Consider the following 17319-nt stretch of genomic DNA (forward strand, 5'->3'; position numbering starts at 1 on the left):
CCCCCTTCCCTTCCAGTACCCCAGACACGCAGAGTTGTAACGACAAAAGCTGCCTGTCTGATGACCAGAGAATCGCTGTCTGAACGGCTCTTGTGCGATACCTTGCATCGGGTTTCTTTCCTCTCTTTACCTGGCCTGATAAGATTAACCGTGGCGCTATGGTTTCTTATCGGTCTGTTATGCTCCTGCTCACTGTTCAAGAACGATTCTCCAGTGGAACAAAAAAAAAGGGTCAGTCCCCCCCTCCCCGAATTCTGAAACCTCTTCTTTGACTTTGAATGATGTTGCATTCTGTACACGAGTTGTTGTAGTCGCCCTCTACTGGATGTCTGCTGTCTTGGCGTAGCAGCTGAGCTGTACATGGTTAGTGCTATCTGGAATTGTTGGCACGTCCCTACCCAATCAACGTTTTCTAAACTCGGTCCTGAGGACCTCAAGGGGTCTAAATTTTGGGTTTTGCCCCAGCACTACGCAGCTGATTCAAACAACCAACGCTTGATGATTATTTGAATCAGCTGTGTAGTGTTAGGGGAAAAAACAAAAAGGGGTCCCCCGAACGGAGTTTGGGATACCCCTAACCCTTACCTATTTTAAATTCCACTTCAGTAGGGACGTTCCAAGATCCCAGATAGCACTGAGTCCAATTTGAAACCTATCCAGTAAATGTTTAAATATCCTATTTGACCCACAGAACATCAATTTACCCGAACAACTTTTCTGTCAATCCACATGCAGAGAAATCTGTATAAACAGTTCCAGGCGGAAATGGTCGGTCTTTTGATTACGTCACTCCGTCGAATAAGGAAGGGGACGTCATCTTAAACTGTGAGTTGGAAGGTTTGTGAAATATGTAAAAAATACGGCTCATAATGTTGATAATTCATGATCTCTTTCAACAATATGAATGAAATCGACCATTTTAGTGCAAAGTGCAATTGCTTTGTACATTTCAAACAGTTATCGTTGGTCATCATCATTGGTTATCGCTCCCTGTCCGGTTTGATTGAGTTGTGTTAGCTAGCTAGCTACCGTAGCTATGATAACTATGTAGCTATCCCAGACTTGATCTACATGAATCAGAGATGCATAGTCATATAGCTAGTTATCAGAATATTAATTGTTAAATATATCCCGTTTATGCATGCATGCATGGAGACTAGTGGCGTGTGTATCAGAACTAATCAGATAGTGGGGTACGAAATCATTAACACCCATAGAGATAAGCAGAAATGGCTATAAAATATATAATTCAAATATTGAGCTATATGGTATGCTCAACATTTTTTGTAAATTATATTATTATATACTAATACAATTGCTCAGAGAAATACATTTTGTTTAACAAGTAACACATGTTTTTCTCAAAAAGGCAAGGGTCAAAATTATTGACTCCCCTGTTTTGGTAGCCTGGCCGGTAGGCGCGTTTGGCCAGTAACCGAAAGGTTGCTGGATTGAATCCCGGAGCTGACAAGGTAAAAATCGGTTGTTCTGCCCCTGGGCAAGGCAGTTAACCCCCAACAAAAACTGCCCCCCTGGAGCCGATGATGTGGATGTCTACCAACATATTTTACAGTAGGTATGGGGTTATTTTCTGCTGATGCATTCTCATTGACGCCAAACTAGTGTTGCACGGTAAACCGAAACTTCAGTACTTAAAAAAAAAAAAACTAGAACATGAAAAAAGGTTTGGTACTATAATTGTTTTAAACTTTCGGTACTTATATAAATTGTCTCACGCCATCTACTGATTGAGAGAGGAACAAGTCTGTCTATCAGCTGATGTCCCATTATAGCGCGAGCGCTTCATGCCTGCTTCACTTACTCATTGCTAGCTCTAGCCTGTCTTGAGGAACCACTTCACTCCCTGGGAGTCTTGGCTGCATCACGTTAGCGCCACACGTATGCTGCACAGAAGTTAACACACTTAAATAATGCAACACAGCATTTAGAAATGTTGCAACTGTTAATTAATGTTCACAAAACAATGTTCATTACAGGCTAGAACACTTTACAATGCAATAAGATACCAGTAGCTCAGGCTGGTCTCATAGACTAGACATGAATCCAGGACACTCAAATTAGTATGATGTTATGTTTGGTATGGTTACATAAGGTAGGAAAACACGAAAGCAGGGTGGTTGGTTGAGGTGGATGGGTGTTCTATTCTCATCATGGACAATTTTAGCTAATTATCAGCTACGTATTACTTTTTAGCTACTTTGCATGTTAGCTAAGCCTAACCTTAACCCTTTTAGCAAACCCTTCCCCTAAACCTTTAACAGGCCTCTACACAGACGACACCATTCTGTATACTTCTGGCCCTTCCTTGGACACTGTGCTATCTAACCTCCAAACGAGCTTCAATGCCATACAACACTCCTTCCGTGGCCTCCAACTGCTCTTAAACGCTAGTAAAACCAAATGCATGCTTTTCAACCATTCGCTGCCTGCACCCGCACGCCCGACTAGCATCACCACCCTGGATGGTTCCGACCTAGAATATGTGGACATCTATAAGTACCTAGGTGTCTGGCTAGACTGTAAACTCTCCTTCCAGACTCATATCAAACATTTCCAATCTAAAATCAAATCTAGAGTCGGCTTTCTATTCCGCAACAAAGCCTCCTTCACTCACGCCGCCAAACTTACCCTAGTAAAACTGACTATCCTACCGATCCTCTACTTCGGCGATGTCATCTAGAAAATTGCTTCCAATACTCTACTCAGCAAACTGGATGCAGTTTATCACAGTGCCATACTTTTTGTTACTAAAGCACCTTATACCACCCACCACTGCGACCCGTATGCTCTAGTCGGCTGGCCCTCGCTACATATTCGTCGCCAGACCCACTGGCTCCAGGTCATGTACAAGTCCATGCTAGGTAAAGCTCTGCCTTATCTCAGTTCACTGGTCACGATGGCAACACCCACCCGTAGCACGCGCTCCAGCAGGTGTATCTCACTGATCTTCCCTAAAGCCAACACCTCATTTGGCCGCCTTTCCTTCCAGTTCTCTGCTGCCTGTGACTGGAACGAATTGCAAAAATCGCTGAAGTTGGAGACTTATCTCCATCACCAACTTTAAACATCTGCTATCTGAGCAGCTAACCGATCGCTGATCGCTGCAGCTGTACATAGTCCATCGGTAAATAGCCCACCCAATTTACCTACCTCATCCCCATACTGTTTTTATTTATTTACTTTTCTGCTCTTTTGCACACCAGTATCTCTACCTGCACATGACCATCTGATCATTTATCACTCGTGTTAATCTGCAAAATTGTAATTATTCGCCTACCTCCTCATGCATTTTGCACACAATGTATATAGACTATTTTTTTCTACTGTGTAATTGACTTGTTTATTGTTTACTCCGTGTGTAACTCTGTTGTTGTCTGTTCACACTGCTATGCTTTATCTTGGCCAGGTCGCAGTTGTAAATGAGAACTTGTTCTCAACTAGCCTACCTGGTTAAATAAAGGTAAAATAAAATAAAACTCCTAACCTTAACCCTCAATAACTCAATGCATGCACACACTCCTATTGAATATGCATTCACCTTTATTGTGAATAGGCCTAGACTACATCTTGATTTACCCCGTTTATCAATTGTGATTTACAATTCAAATAAATGATTACCATTATGTTGTTATGTAGTTAGATTGGTAAAAACAAAGTCCAATTGATTGTATACTATCATTGATTCATTAATGCAAGGCTCTCCAACCCTGTTCCTGGAGAGCTACCATCTTATAGGTTTTCCGTCCAACATCAGTTGCAACTAACCTGATTCAGCTTATCAACCATCTAATTATTAGAATCATTTGCGCTAGATTAAGGTTGGAGCAAAAACCTACAGGACGGTAGCTCTCCAGGAACAGGGTTGGAGAGCCCTGTGTTATTGCATGCATGGCTGTCTTTGAAAAATTTTAATGAAACATTTCAAATGTAATGATATTGAACTCAGAAGATCTGTCTGGATCAAGTGCCATTCTGTGACTTTGGCTAATATGCCTTCTTGTTTTGCCGTGGTATCGTTTTGGTAGCAAGTATCGCGATGGTATCGAGTATCGCGATACTAAACCTGGTATCGAACAAAGTCAAAATTCTGGCATCATGACAACATTACGCCAAACCCACCACTGGTGTGTGCGTGACCAAATAGCTCTATGTTCATGTCATTGGACCAAAGCACCTGTTCCAATCCAAGTGCCAGTGCTGTTTAGCAAACTCAAGGCATTTACATTTGTTGGACGACATGAAAATAGAGCTCTTTGGCCACACACACACTAGTGGTGGGTTTGGTGTCTAAATGAGAATGCATAAGTAGAAAATAACCCCTATGGTAAAATGTGGTGGTGGGTCTTTGATGTTATGGGGTTATTTTGCTTCCACTGCTTCCTTGTTAAGGTCAACAACAAAACCTGGTTGCCTCTTCCAGGAGGTTAAAACTTGGCTGCAAGTGAATCTTCCAACAAGACAATAACCCCAACCAGACTTCAAAATCCACAAAGAAATGGTTAATTGACCAGAAAATCTATATTTTGCAATGACCATCTCAGTCTCTGGACATAAACCCCATTTGAAAACCTGTGGTTTGAATAGAGTACCACAGTATGAGTCATAATACCCAAAAACCTAGAGGTCAAACAGGGAAATGGTTCCAATCGTTTTGCTCAGCACCATTTCCCTGTTTGACCTCTCGGTATTATGACACCTCCACTGTGGGGGTCTATTGAAGAGGGCAGTCCATAAGCGCAGACAAAGGATATCAAGGATCTGGAAGGATTATGTATGGAGGAATGGTCTAAGATCCCTCCCAATGTCTTCTCCAAAAAGGGCTCCGTGCCATTATCCCGGCAAGTTGAGGTATTGAAAGGTATTCACAACTGGGGTGTCAATCATTTTGACCCCTACCTTTTATTGAGAAAAAAAATATTACTTGTAAAACAAAATAGCTTTCTCTGAGCAATTGTGTTAGTATAAAATTATATAATTTCCCATTTTTTTTGGAGCATACAATATAGCTCAGTATTTGAATTATTTATTTTATACAGTCATTTCTGCTCTTCTTTATCAAGGGTGTCAATCATTTTACACCTCCCTGTACGTCTGGTATGTGGTAAAAGTCCCCTGTAGCACAGCTCGAGACTAGAAAGTAGTGGCCTCTGAAGACCTTATCCTTCTAACTGTCGATGAATGCACTGCTGTTACGTTTGTTGTTGCACCCCACTTAACTAGGCCTATGCTCTATATGTAACTATGCTACATACCTCTCACTACTGTGTCTCATGCAGCCCATGGCTATACAAACCAGGGACTGCTGGATTTGCCTAACGGCTAACCTTGTTCATAAATTGCTTTTTTATAGGTATCTGTTTATGTGTATCTCTACTGTATGTAATGCATATATCTCCACAGGGGTGTCAGAGTTGAAATATGTCGTGGATAAGGGAAGGTGAATTGAACCTCATTGAGAAGCTCTCAGCCAACATACTGAAGGTATGACTAACTATTTGCAAATGCATCCCTTCTGAGGATATTTGAATTAATGAAATTACAACCACATTTTCATGATATGTAATATGGTTCTATCTGTATGGAATTCCACCCCCTGGTCTCTCCCAGGCTGGCCCGATGCCCAAACATGTGGCCTTTATCATGGATGGCAACCGGCGCTACGCCCGCAAGCGTCAGGTGGAGCGCCAGGAGGGACACACACAGGGTTTTGACAAACTGGCAGAGGTGAGGTTCCCAGGGGACATCGGTGTCATGTCATGATGTAGTTATTGTTCGTTCTATCATAGTTGTTCTCATTCATGCTGTCTCTTTTGCATGAGCATTCACAAGTAGGCAACTGCACTTCAACCATATTCTTCACCCTTACCACCATAACATGTATTTGTATAGGGCTGTCACCAAATACATTAGAAATACAGTGGGGAGAACAAGTATTTGATACACTGCCGATTTTGCAGGTTTTCCTACTTACAAAGCATGTAGAGGTCTGTAATTTTTATCATAGGTACACTTCAACTGTGAGAGACGGAATCTCAAAAGAAAATCACATTGTATGATTTTTAAGTAATTAATTTGCATTTTATTGCGTGACATAAGTATTTGATCACCTACCAACCAGTAAGAATTCCGGCTCTCACAGACCTGCTAGTTTTTCTTTAAGAAGCCCTCCTGTTCTCCACTCATTACCTGTATTAACTGCACCTGTTTGAACTCGTTTCCTGTATAAAAGACACCTGTCCACACACTCAATCAAACAGACTCCAACCTCTCCACAATGGCCAAGACCAGCGAGCTGTGTAAGGACATCAGGGTTAAATTTTAGACCTGCACAAGGCTGGGATGGGCAACAGGACAATAGGCAAGCAGCTTGGTGAGAAGGCAACAACTTTTGGTGCAATTATTAGAAAATGGAAGAAGTTCAAGATGACGGTCAATCCCCCTCGGGCTAGGGCTCCATGCAAGATCTCACCTGGTGGGGCATCAATGATCATGAGGAGGGTGAGGGATCAGCCCAGAACTACACGGCAAGACCTGGTCAATGACCTGTAGAGAGCTGGGACCACAGTCTCAAAGAACCATTAGTAAAACACTACGCCGTCATGGATTAAAATCCTGCAGCGCACGCAAGGTCCCCCTGCTCAAGCCAGCGCATGTCCAGGCCCGTCTGAAGTTTGCCAATGACCATCTGGATGATCCGGAGGAGGAATGGGAGACGGTCATGTGGTCTAATGAGACAAAAATAGAGCCTTTTGGTCTAAACTCCACTCGCCGTGTTTGGAGGAAGAAGAAGGATAAGTAAAACCCCAAGAACACCATCCCAACCGTGAAGCATGGAGGTGGAAACATCATTCTTTGGGGATGCTTTTCTGCAAAGGGGACAGGACGACTGCACCGTATTGAGGGGAGGATGGATGGGGCCATGTATCGCGAGATCTTGGTCAACAACCTCCTTCCCTCAGTAAGAGCATTGAAGATGGGTCGTGGCTGGGTCTTCCAGCATGAAAACGACCCGAAACACACAGCCAGGGCAACTAAGGAGTGGCTCCGTAAGAAGCATCTCAAGGTCCTGGAGTGGCCTAGCCAGTCTCCAGACCTGAACCCAATAGAAAATCTTTGGAGGGAGCTGAAAGTCTGTATTGCCCAGTGACAGCCCCGAAACCTGAAGGATCTGGAGACGGTCTGTATGGAGGAGTGGGCCAAAATCCCTGCTGCAATGTGTGCAAACCTGGTCAAGAACTACAGAAAACATATGATCTCTGTAATTGCAAACAAAGGTTTCTGTACCAAATATTAAGTTCTGCTTTTCTGATGTATCAAATACTTATGTCATGCAATAAAATGCAAATTAATTACTTAAAAATCATACAATGTGATTTTCTGGATCTTTGTTTTAGATTCCGTCTCTCACAGTTGAAGTGTACCTATGATTTAAAAAAATACGGACCTCTACATGCTTTGTAAGTAGGAAACACTGCTGATTTTTCAGGTTATCAAATACTTGTTCTCCCCACTGTACATTCTACTCATGTTGGCTTTACTGGTGATCAACCTTGGTGGCTCTTTCATCTAGACACTACGCTGGTGCCTGAACCTGAGCATCCATGAGGTCACAGTGTACGCCTTCAGCATCGAGAACTTCAAGCGGTCTAAAGACGAGGTGGACGGCCTCATGGAGCTGGCCAAGCAGAAGTTCATCAGACTGCTAGAAGAACAGTGAGTGTCAGAACCGAGGAGCCAGAGTGCTGCCATTTAAAGATGCATAGGTGTTGGAGACCCAGTGAGTGGGAGAGAAAGCAATATAGGTACCTTACAATCTCGACAAGGAGGATGTCTCAGTAATTGGCCCAGGGTGTCACTTGGCGCCAGACAACGTGACCTGGAAGATTTAAATTCACCGGCCATTTGAGAAATTTACTGGAGCTATGACTAGGAAAGTAAATGTGCCAAAATTATATAAACTGCTCCTGTCTATACAGAAATTAATAAAAATCATTCAAAATACTTCACCAGAAAGCATGACTTAGCCGCAGAAGAATCGAGGATCATTATCTTCTTTAAAAAATTGCTGTGGATTGTTTCAAATCACAAGCTAGTATGCCTATTTGGGACTCATTCAATGTGGGCAGTGAGCGTGGGAATAGGCCTTGCTGAATATTGAGTTGTGGTTGTCAGTGAAAAGCATCTAAAATATGTGTGAAGATAAAGTGTCTTGGGTATAGTTTAATATGTTGAGACAAGAAAGGGCGGGGGGATAAATACAGAAATATATCAAAGTCAACAAAATCGTTTTTTTTAACAACCATTGTGAATGATAATAAAGACTACTAAAACTATAGTTCCTCACAGTAGGCTATTTTAAACAATCTTTCCCTCGATAATCACCAAGCGTCGGTGTGAAAGAACTAAATATAATGATCGGATGAGCCCATAGAACTAGATATAACTTCATAAAACACCTGAACACTTTTCCCTTAGGCAAAAGCAGCTGTCTCACTAGCGCGGGAAACTCTAAGGGCCTGGAATAGGCTAGTTGATAAGATGTTGCAAGTTCACTAGCGAAAGCTTCCGGCCAGACCCAGTGATTTAGCTGCCAATGGATCATCAATGTGTCCATATGGCAGAGGCTGGTGCTCTCGCATTAGTAGAATTTTAACTTAGATTTTTATCATTTTAATTTTAGATTTGTATGATTTTGAGAAACGAAAGTGTTATTATTGAAACGAAACTGTTAAATGAAAATGCGCATATAAAAATCAGAATTGGTAGAAATGGTTGGATACATTTTAAGCTTTCCCAAACTTATCACGCGCTGTCTATAAAATAATTGCCTCTGCGTTTCCATGGTCGGATTTTGGCTATAGGCTACATTGCTGCAATCTTTTATTTGTATTTTTTTTTTTTACCTTTATTGAACTAGGCAAGTCAGTTAAGTACAAATTCTTATTTACAATGACGGCCTACCCCGGCCAAACCCAAATCCTATGGGACATGCCTCATAATATGAAGTAAAACATGCAGAGTTCAAACAATTTAAGTATGTTTTCAAAATGCATACTGCCTCCAGCTTACATGTTGAATCGCTGATATCCTGTTGCCTGCACTTAAATGCTGAATGGGAGGCGCGCTTCAATTATCTGTTGAGAAATATAATTTCTATATTTTTTTTACATAGGTTTGCATTTAGAATTGTTGCGCATGGAATGGGCTTATAAATGCAGCAACCAGCTGAGTAGTCGCAGGAGACATCCCTCTCAAAATAGTCTCTTTATGCTGTGTCCGTGTGGTAGTTGTTGAATTAATAAGATACATGATGACTAACGAAAATACACACACCAATTTAATTCCACAAAATTATGCAAATTAACCTATAGACTGCCTGGTATTTCCATAAATTATTTTACAATGGGGTCATTTTGGCCGGCAACAGTTTTTATTCATCTGTTCCTTTTTTGGGGGGGAACTAAAAGCCAGCAATTGAAGGAAACCCTGACTTGGTCATGTCTGCTCTCTTCCAATCCAGGGATAACCTGGAGAAGCATGGGGTGTGCATCCGGGTGTTGGGAGACCTGACACTACTGCCTCTGGACCTGCAGCAGCACATAGCCCGGGCTGTGGTGGCCACCAGGACTCATAACAAGTAGGCATCGCCACCTCATCATCCTGCTGCTCCTCACTTCTCTGAGGTGGCTGTGAGCTTGTGTGCAGCCATCTGAAAAACATTGCCATTTGACAAATGACAAAAGGTTTACTGCAGATGCTGGACTGCAGTTGTTTATATTGCAATGCAATTTCTCTATGCATAAAACAACACATGGGCTTCTCTGTTCAGTCATCTAAGATGTCTTCAGGAGTGGCTACTTACAGCTGTAATAACTCATTCATTACCAGCCCACCCTCTTTTGCCAACAGATGCTTTCTGAACGTGTGCTTTGCCTACACCTCAAGACATGAAATCGCTAATGCCGTCAGAGAGATGGCTTGGGGCGTGGAGCAGGGACTTATCAAATCCAGGTAAACTACTTCAGAGATTCAGAAGAGGAATATTACATAAGAGTGCATTCATGGCCCTCTCAAATATAATTGTTACATTTGCATAATCACAGATCTAGATTTGTTTTCTGAATTGTTTTTTCTGCTCATTTCTATTGTCTTGTCTCGGTTGTTGTGTCCAGTGATGTATCGGAGGCCCTGCTGAGTCGGTGTCTGTACAGCAGTAACTCTCCCAATCCTGACCTGCTCATTCGCACGTCTGGAGAGGTGCGACTCAGTGACTTCCTGCTGTGGCAGGTAAGGAGAAAGACACTCCTTACTGTTTCCAGCGTGATGTTGAATGCTAATGAGATTAGCCTCTTGCCTAGCATCCTCTTTGGTAAGGACAATACCTACTTCCTGTTCAGTGACTTCACTGACAGACAATGGACCCTCTGCTTTAGCTGCCTCCCTCACTACCTTGTGACTTATTCTTTGTAAATGTAGACTGGCTGGTGTTACCCATGGGGATTATTCAGTGGGGTGAAATGTTTATAGAATGCTGCAGACAGAAATTGAATATTTTTTGTCTGTGCTATTTCTGCAGACGTCCCACTCCTGCTTAGTGTTCCAGTCAGTCCTGTGGCCAGAGTACTCCTTCTGGAACCTGTGTGATGCCATTCTGCAGTATCAGCTCAATCACAGACCTCTTCAGGTATGATCTCTCTCTTTCCTTCATTCATCCCCCACATACAGTACATTCCACCGTACAATATTTATCCAATCTCTAAACGTGTGTGCACTTTTGCCACATTCTTTCAAGTTGCATTTCCAGAATTGAGCGAGAATTCATTAGAAGGATCATCTGAATACCTGTAGTAAACTACTGTGTTGTATGGAACACTGTGATATGCTTGAATGACTGATCCCTATGTATGCTGCAGAAAGCCAGAGATCAACACAGAGAGGGACAGGCCCTACAGCAGCAGGAGGCAGACCGGGCCTGTTTAGCAGACCTCCTACAGCACCACGGCAATGGAAAGCCCCTGGATGCCCAGAGGAGACAGGAAGCACTGCTCAACTACACTGCCAGCCGAGAGGAACGGGTTCAGGACTTCCTTGGTGCACTCCAGCACAAGAGAGACTCCTTCCTTACTGACTTAACCAGACAAGCTGCTCTGGCATAAAGAGGGGATGAGAGGAACATAATGCTCCCCATCTTGAATTGGGGGAACAATCCCATCTCTCTTCCTCTTCCCTAAAGGGCTGAGTAGTTTTAAACTTCTTATTTTGTATGAGTGATTTTACCCCTATGGGGCTGTATGTGGGATATTTATGTGTATATTCTAAAAGAGAAGTCTGATCAAAGTCTAATAAAAAGAGAAGTCTGGTAAAGAGCTATAAGTTCTGTAAAATCTGTCCGTCAAATGCATGCCATAGATATTCTTGTTGGATTGATATTCACAATGAAATCGGAGTACTCGCTCCCAGAGAAGATACACATCGGAGGCAACCAGTTACCACAGCACCAGCTATACTACATGACCAAAAGTATGTGGACAACTGCTCGTCGAACATCTAATTTCAAACTCATGGGCATTAATATGCGGCAGGTAACCTAGTGGTTAGAGTGTTGGGCCCGTAACTGAAACGGTTGCTAGATCGAATCCCCGAGCTGACAAGGTAAAAATCTGTCGTTCTGCTCCTGAACAAGGCACTTAAGCCACTGTTCCTAGGCAGTCATTGTAAATAAGAATTTGTTCTTTACTGACTGTAAAGTGATTGTGCATTCCTGGTGTAACCTGGGCAGTTGTTGTTGCCATTCTGTACCTGTCCCACAGGTGTGACGTTTGGATGTACCGATCTTGTGCAGGTGTTGTTACACGTGGTCTGCCACTGCAAGGACGATCAGCTGTCCGTCCTGCCTCCCTGTAGCGCTGTCTTAGGCGTCTCACAGTTTGGACATTGCAATTTACTGCCCTGGCCACATTTGCAGCATACCTAAGGCAAGTTCATGCAGATGAGAAGGGACACTGGGCATCTTTCTTTTGGTGTTTTTCAGAGTCAGTAGAAAGGCCTCTTTAGTGTCCTAAGTTTTCATAACTGTGACCTTAATTGCTTACCGTCTGTAAGCTGTTAGTGTCTAAACGACCATTCCACAGGTGCATGTTCATCAATTGTTTATGGTTCATTGAACAAGCATGGTAAACAGTGTTTAAATGCATTACAATGAAGATCTGTGAAGTTTTTTTTTATTTTTACGAATTATCTTTGAAAGATAGGGTCCTGAAAAGGGGACGTTTCTTTTTTTGCTGAGTTTATAGTGTGTGTGTGCTGGACTGGTCAAGTCAAATTTTCAATTAATGTCATTGTGCATTAACTGTTATGGCCATGGATGCCCACATGTAAAACAACTATATTTTTTTACCAGGTTTCTTTATCTTGCTGAATAAACGTGATTGTTAATTTAGTTTAATGTTCATTACATTACTTATATTCATAACAAATTGTACATCCGAATGGAGGATTTTTTAACTTTTTATAGTCTGTTTTATATTGTATCATTGACGGGGTGATGCACACTGCAGACACAACATTTCTAAACCCAGAGGGGCAACATCGCGAGACTGCCGGGAATGCTTGTGAAGCAGATCAAGCAAACAAGGCCGGGGTTTTGGGTTAAAGAAGTCAAGAGTAGTGAAACCTTCTTTAGCTGTTCATTTTCTGGAAATGTAGGTACAACCTATAAACGACCCAATGTATTAAGTAGTTGAACATATTATTACCCCAACTTCGTGAAATTGATCAATTGACACGTTTTCATTTGATTTGATGGCCTGTAAATGCGGAGTTCGGCGCGAGACAAACCTGAGACAAGATTGTGTTTCTGCGCATGAGTTTAGCAAGCCAACGTCTCCATGACATCGCCTACAAGCGTGATCGGGGATTTTGATTGGAGAAGCAGTTTCTCCCTATACTGTACTGTCTTTGCTGCAGAAACCACGCCACCTTGTTACAGCCGTGGTATTTATCATGCACTATCTCTTTAAGAAATTGGAGACGCCCACAAGCACGTGATTTGTCTTCATCCAATGTATGACTTAAAATATAAAAACTGGTTCAAACCGGTTTCTATCTTATATTTTACATTCGGTCATTATTTTACATTCACCATTGTTGCATTGCTAACGTGGCTAGAAGAGCTTAGTGAGATAGCCAACAACTCACAAAAAAAAAAAAATTGTGTTGCAATTCCCGAACAATCATCAACATGCCTAAAAGAAAGGTAAGGAATCCTTAATTTTACGGATAACAAATATATTTGTATTATTATTTTTTTGCTTGCATCTTGCCGTTTTTAAATTGCCTTTGGTCTCTTCATCAGTACTGTATGTCGTCGTTTAGAAATGGCGGCAAAATGGGTCATCCTCTCAACGCAGTCATAAATATATTCCTTTAAAAAAAATACAATTACATAAGAAATAAGGTGTAAAGATATTAACCATATTTATTAAGATTGTTCGTCCTACATTGAGCATATGACTAGTCCATGCACTCAAAAGCTAAGTGCGATTTGTGCATCACGCGCTTGGTGCTTCTTGGAAGTTGTGCAGAAGCTCGCGGGGCTCAACTGAGATATTTCATACATGTAAACGATTTAACTATTAATATGTGTAGTTCAATGTGCTGCCTGTGAGCATCTCGGTGTCTAGTTTTCTAGTCATTTTGAGGCAGGCTTGAATCAGTGAGCCACAAAAATTGGTGGGAAAAGATGCTTGGCCGTTTTTCAATAGTTCGCAACGCTTAAATGCAATCATATGAATCCTCTACTTTACCAGCTAATACTAATTCCTTGCTAATGCATTTTCCCCCCCAACTAACAATTGCTGGAGTTTTTAACGTTAACTTCAGTCCATTTACCCTGGCACTGCAAATTTCAACGTTAGGCTGCCATCTTTGCATAGCCAACATTAGTTAGCATCTCTAATGTGAATGCACAAGCAGCATATGCGCGGGTGCTTTTCAATGACCTTTTCTATTGGGTTTATCGTTGAACCTCAAAGTTATAAAAACAATATTTTCAAAATTAAACACATCACTGCATCTTTAGCCGCATTAACTTCGTCGAAATAATGTTGCTAGGTAGATTTATTGAGCGCGAACTTCATCTTGTTGACGGCTGTCGAGCGCGAATTGACGCAAAACAAAGGAAGTGCCAAGCGCGCCCGACTGTTGTGACAGGACAGATTTGAATTTGAATATGCGCGGGAATTCCTTCGAAGTCAGAAGTAGCCAAGAACAGCGGAACTGTAGGTCATAAAACATGTATGGCTCTCTCGCCCACTGTGGTGTATGTAATCCGTTATGCAAAATATACATTATACAAAAGCCCAGCATGTTCTCTGGGAATGTGATGCTTCATTTTGATCAAAGGGGCCCTCCATAGAATAAGAGAGGGCAACAATGGACATAACACCTGCTCCAGTTCTTACTTTTTGAAAAGGACCTATGCTGTACCATGATACATTAGCTACATTTATTTATTATTCAGCATATTTCAAATTTGCTTTCTGAATTAATTTCCTCCCAGTTTCTAAAGATTTTCCTTCTGCTTTTTCTTGTTTTCAGAGTGCTACCAAGGGAGATGAGGTATGCATACAAATATTCACAATATTAATTCTAAACTGTTAGCTTGTGTATTCGTTATAATTTTTACACTGAACTACAACTTATAAATGCTGTATAGGATGTTCATAAAGTCTTGAGCGATTAGGTCTACATAAATGCTTCACGGATCATTTGTTAACACTTATATACATAAAGGGTGATATGAAAGGTTGGTGCTTTGTCAAATGTGCCATTACATCTTTGAACCCCTTTATAAAGCATGACATTTGCTTATGAATTGTAATTTGCGGATACAGGTGTATCAGTAATTTGCAGATATTATAGTAGTAACTGAGTCATTGCTAATTGTAACATGTGTTTCTTTTTTAGCCTGCAAGACGTTCAGCACGTTTGTCATCTGTAAGTAGTACCATTGACATAGGATACTTTAGGATCTGTACATTTATTTTTTTTATTGCAAACTCATGTCTTACTTACACTAATTACCGTCTTATTTATTTTTTTGCAGAGACCTGCGCCAAAGCCGGCGGCCAAACCCAAAAAAGCGGCAGCACCCAAAGTATGTTAAATATTTGTTTAATCTGTCTTTGAACTTGGAGTTCTTCAATGTGCTGTTTTCGCATCTAGAGTTTCTTAGCGGTTGTGTTAACTCTTAGCCTAAGCCTTATTGATTCATGACCTTTGGCATCAACTCAGAAATTGTCCTATTTATTATATTGTTTAACAGCCACATGAGGGAAAGCATCAGAAAAATAATCTCAAATATTTGGCACTGTTTAGCTTTTGACAAGATGCATAACATCTTGAAGGAAGTGAGAGGGGAGAGAATCCACTTACTCTTTCAATAGTCAACAGTGGCAAATGTGTTTTTTCTTCTTCAGAAGCCAGTCAAAGGAAAGAAGGCAGCGGAGAACGGTGATGCCAAGGCTGAGGTTTGTGTCCTGAAAGAATCTGTTTGCTATCTATTCAATGTGATTCTTCTCCCCCATTAGGGTTTAGATTTGGTTTCGCTTTAGGCTGTACATTACTTTATCTGCAATCCATCAGTCACCCTTACCACAAATAAACCAGTGTCCCTTAATGGGGATGTGATTCATTCAGTCCACCTCTACATACATTACTTATTTGATGGGCGCTCAACTCAATTATGTGTGAATTGTGGAATGATATTAACCAAGCAGTTCTGTGGAAATTGTTATTAAGCTGTTATTACATAGATTACATAGCGTCCAGAGGTTCTATTTGCTTTCTGCCCTGCTGGCATAAATTAGTGCATGTAAATAACTAATCTTTAGGGGAGGGGGGATTATATTCACAACAACAATACAGTAGGCCTATGGGGTTAGATGCACTTAAATATACGTATTTAGTTAGTTTCTTATTTTCTATTCTCTTCAAAATAACTGCTCAACAGTAACTTTCTTATGGCATACAAACGTTTTGTTTTTGTTTTAATTATTTTTGTAGGTCTGAAATAAGTCCATTTCCCTCCCATTTCTAGGCGAAGGTTGAAGCCGCCGGAGACGCCAAATGAAGAACTGTTTGAAGTTGTGATCATTCTGTGTACTTGGTGACTGTACAGTTTAAAATAAGTATTTTTTACCAAGTTTTTTTTATATTAAAAGATATCATTTATAGTTCATTGTGGGCTTACATTTGACGTAATGAAGCTGTTCCAAGGGGTTGTCACGTTCATATCCATTTTTTATGCCTTGTTGAATACCGTCCATATGAATACCGTCCATATCCTGTCCAAGTTTTAAAAAACCACACAAAAAAACTTCTAACCCTGTTTTTTTTACTGCTGAATGTTATTTTCCAACATAAATCTAAACATTAAAGGCAGCTAAAGTGTGTTTCTAAAATGTTTAAGAGGAATAGGGTTTTTGCCACTCCTTTTAGTTTTTTATTGTACAAGTAATATGAATTAATTACATACCAAATGTTTTGAATCAACATCAGATCTTCTCATTCAGGAGACAAAAGACACCGTTTGAAAGTAATCACTAACTTGTATTAGGTCAACACACAAAATTAATAATGTGAACGTAATCATTTGTTCTATTGTTTATTTTATTAAATTGTTCTGTAAAAACAGTGGAAAGAGCTATTGTGACGCCTATGAAATTTTAAATGTTCTTGAATAAAATGATAAAAAGGCTATTTTTGCTTAATTTAGACATCAATATAACATAGCAAATCATTATTCAGCAGTTTGTGTACAAATCCACACGTTTTCTAGATCTGATACTTTCCTATTGGGCAGGGACATCAACCTCTTCCTCTCATGGGGAACCCGCTCTTCTTCCTTTAAGAAAAATACATAGATATAATCCATCCACTTGGATTACAATATTGAGGCCTAACCAATCCATCCCTTTGATGTCCATAAAGGTAGTGCATGGTTTATGGGTTATACAGTGCATTAGGAAAGTATTTCAGGCCACTTGACTTTTTACGGCCTTATTCTAAAATGGAGGACAAGTATATTAGTGTCTAGTTTGAGAAACAGACAAGTCCTCAAGGAGCAGCTCCATTAAATAGTACCTGCAAAACGCCAGTCTCAATGTCAACAGTGAAGAGGTGACTCCAGGATGCTGGCCTTCTAGGCAGAGTTGCAAAGGAAAAAGCAATATCTCAGACTGGCCAATAATACAGGAACTCTGTCTAGAAAGCCAGCATCCCGGAGTCGCCTCTTGA

At 41.0% G+C, this 17319-nt stretch overlaps 1 protein-coding gene and 1 non-coding gene across 7 annotated transcripts; both read left to right on the top strand.

The window, feature by feature from the left end:
- Window positions 1-637: 637 nt before the first annotated feature.
- On the top strand, window positions 638-11387 carry LOC110488805 (dehydrodolichyl diphosphate synthase complex subunit DHDDS). 6 transcript variants are annotated; one of them, XM_036947352.1, is made up of 11 exons: window positions 739-825; window positions 1370-1572; window positions 3428-3481; window positions 5422-5502; window positions 5629-5745; window positions 7592-7734; window positions 9542-9658; window positions 9931-10032; window positions 10194-10308; window positions 10598-10705; window positions 10935-11387. In XM_036947352.1, exons 4-11 carry the CDS (start codon window positions 5440-5442, stop codon window positions 11175-11177), a joined length of 1008 nt encoding a protein of 335 aa, XP_036803247.1. In that variant the 5' UTR covers window positions 739-825; window positions 1370-1572; window positions 3428-3481; window positions 5422-5439; the 3' UTR covers window positions 11178-11387. The 6 variants fall into 6 exon arrangements, with proteins under 6 accessions (XP_021416881.2, XP_021416891.2, XP_036803247.1 ...); XM_036947357.1 differs by lacking the exon at window positions 3428-3481 and having other exon boundaries at window positions 1370-1576; XM_021561231.2 differs by lacking the exon at window positions 3428-3481.
- Window positions 11388-13132: 1745 nt separating this feature from the next.
- Window positions 13133-16780, top strand: LOC101268898. The gene is made up of 6 exons (XR_002468485.2): window positions 13133-13276; window positions 14620-14640; window positions 14989-15018; window positions 15128-15178; window positions 15501-15551; window positions 16087-16780. It is a non-coding gene; the product is annotated as an uncharacterized LOC101268898 (transcript).
- Window positions 16781-17319: the final 539 nt, after the last annotated feature.

Source organism: Oncorhynchus mykiss, chromosome 2 (assembly GCF_013265735.2).
Source record: "Oncorhynchus mykiss isolate Arlee chromosome 2, USDA_OmykA_1.1, whole genome shotgun sequence".
Lineage (NCBI taxonomy): Eukaryota > Metazoa > Chordata > Actinopteri > Salmoniformes > Salmonidae > Oncorhynchus > Oncorhynchus mykiss.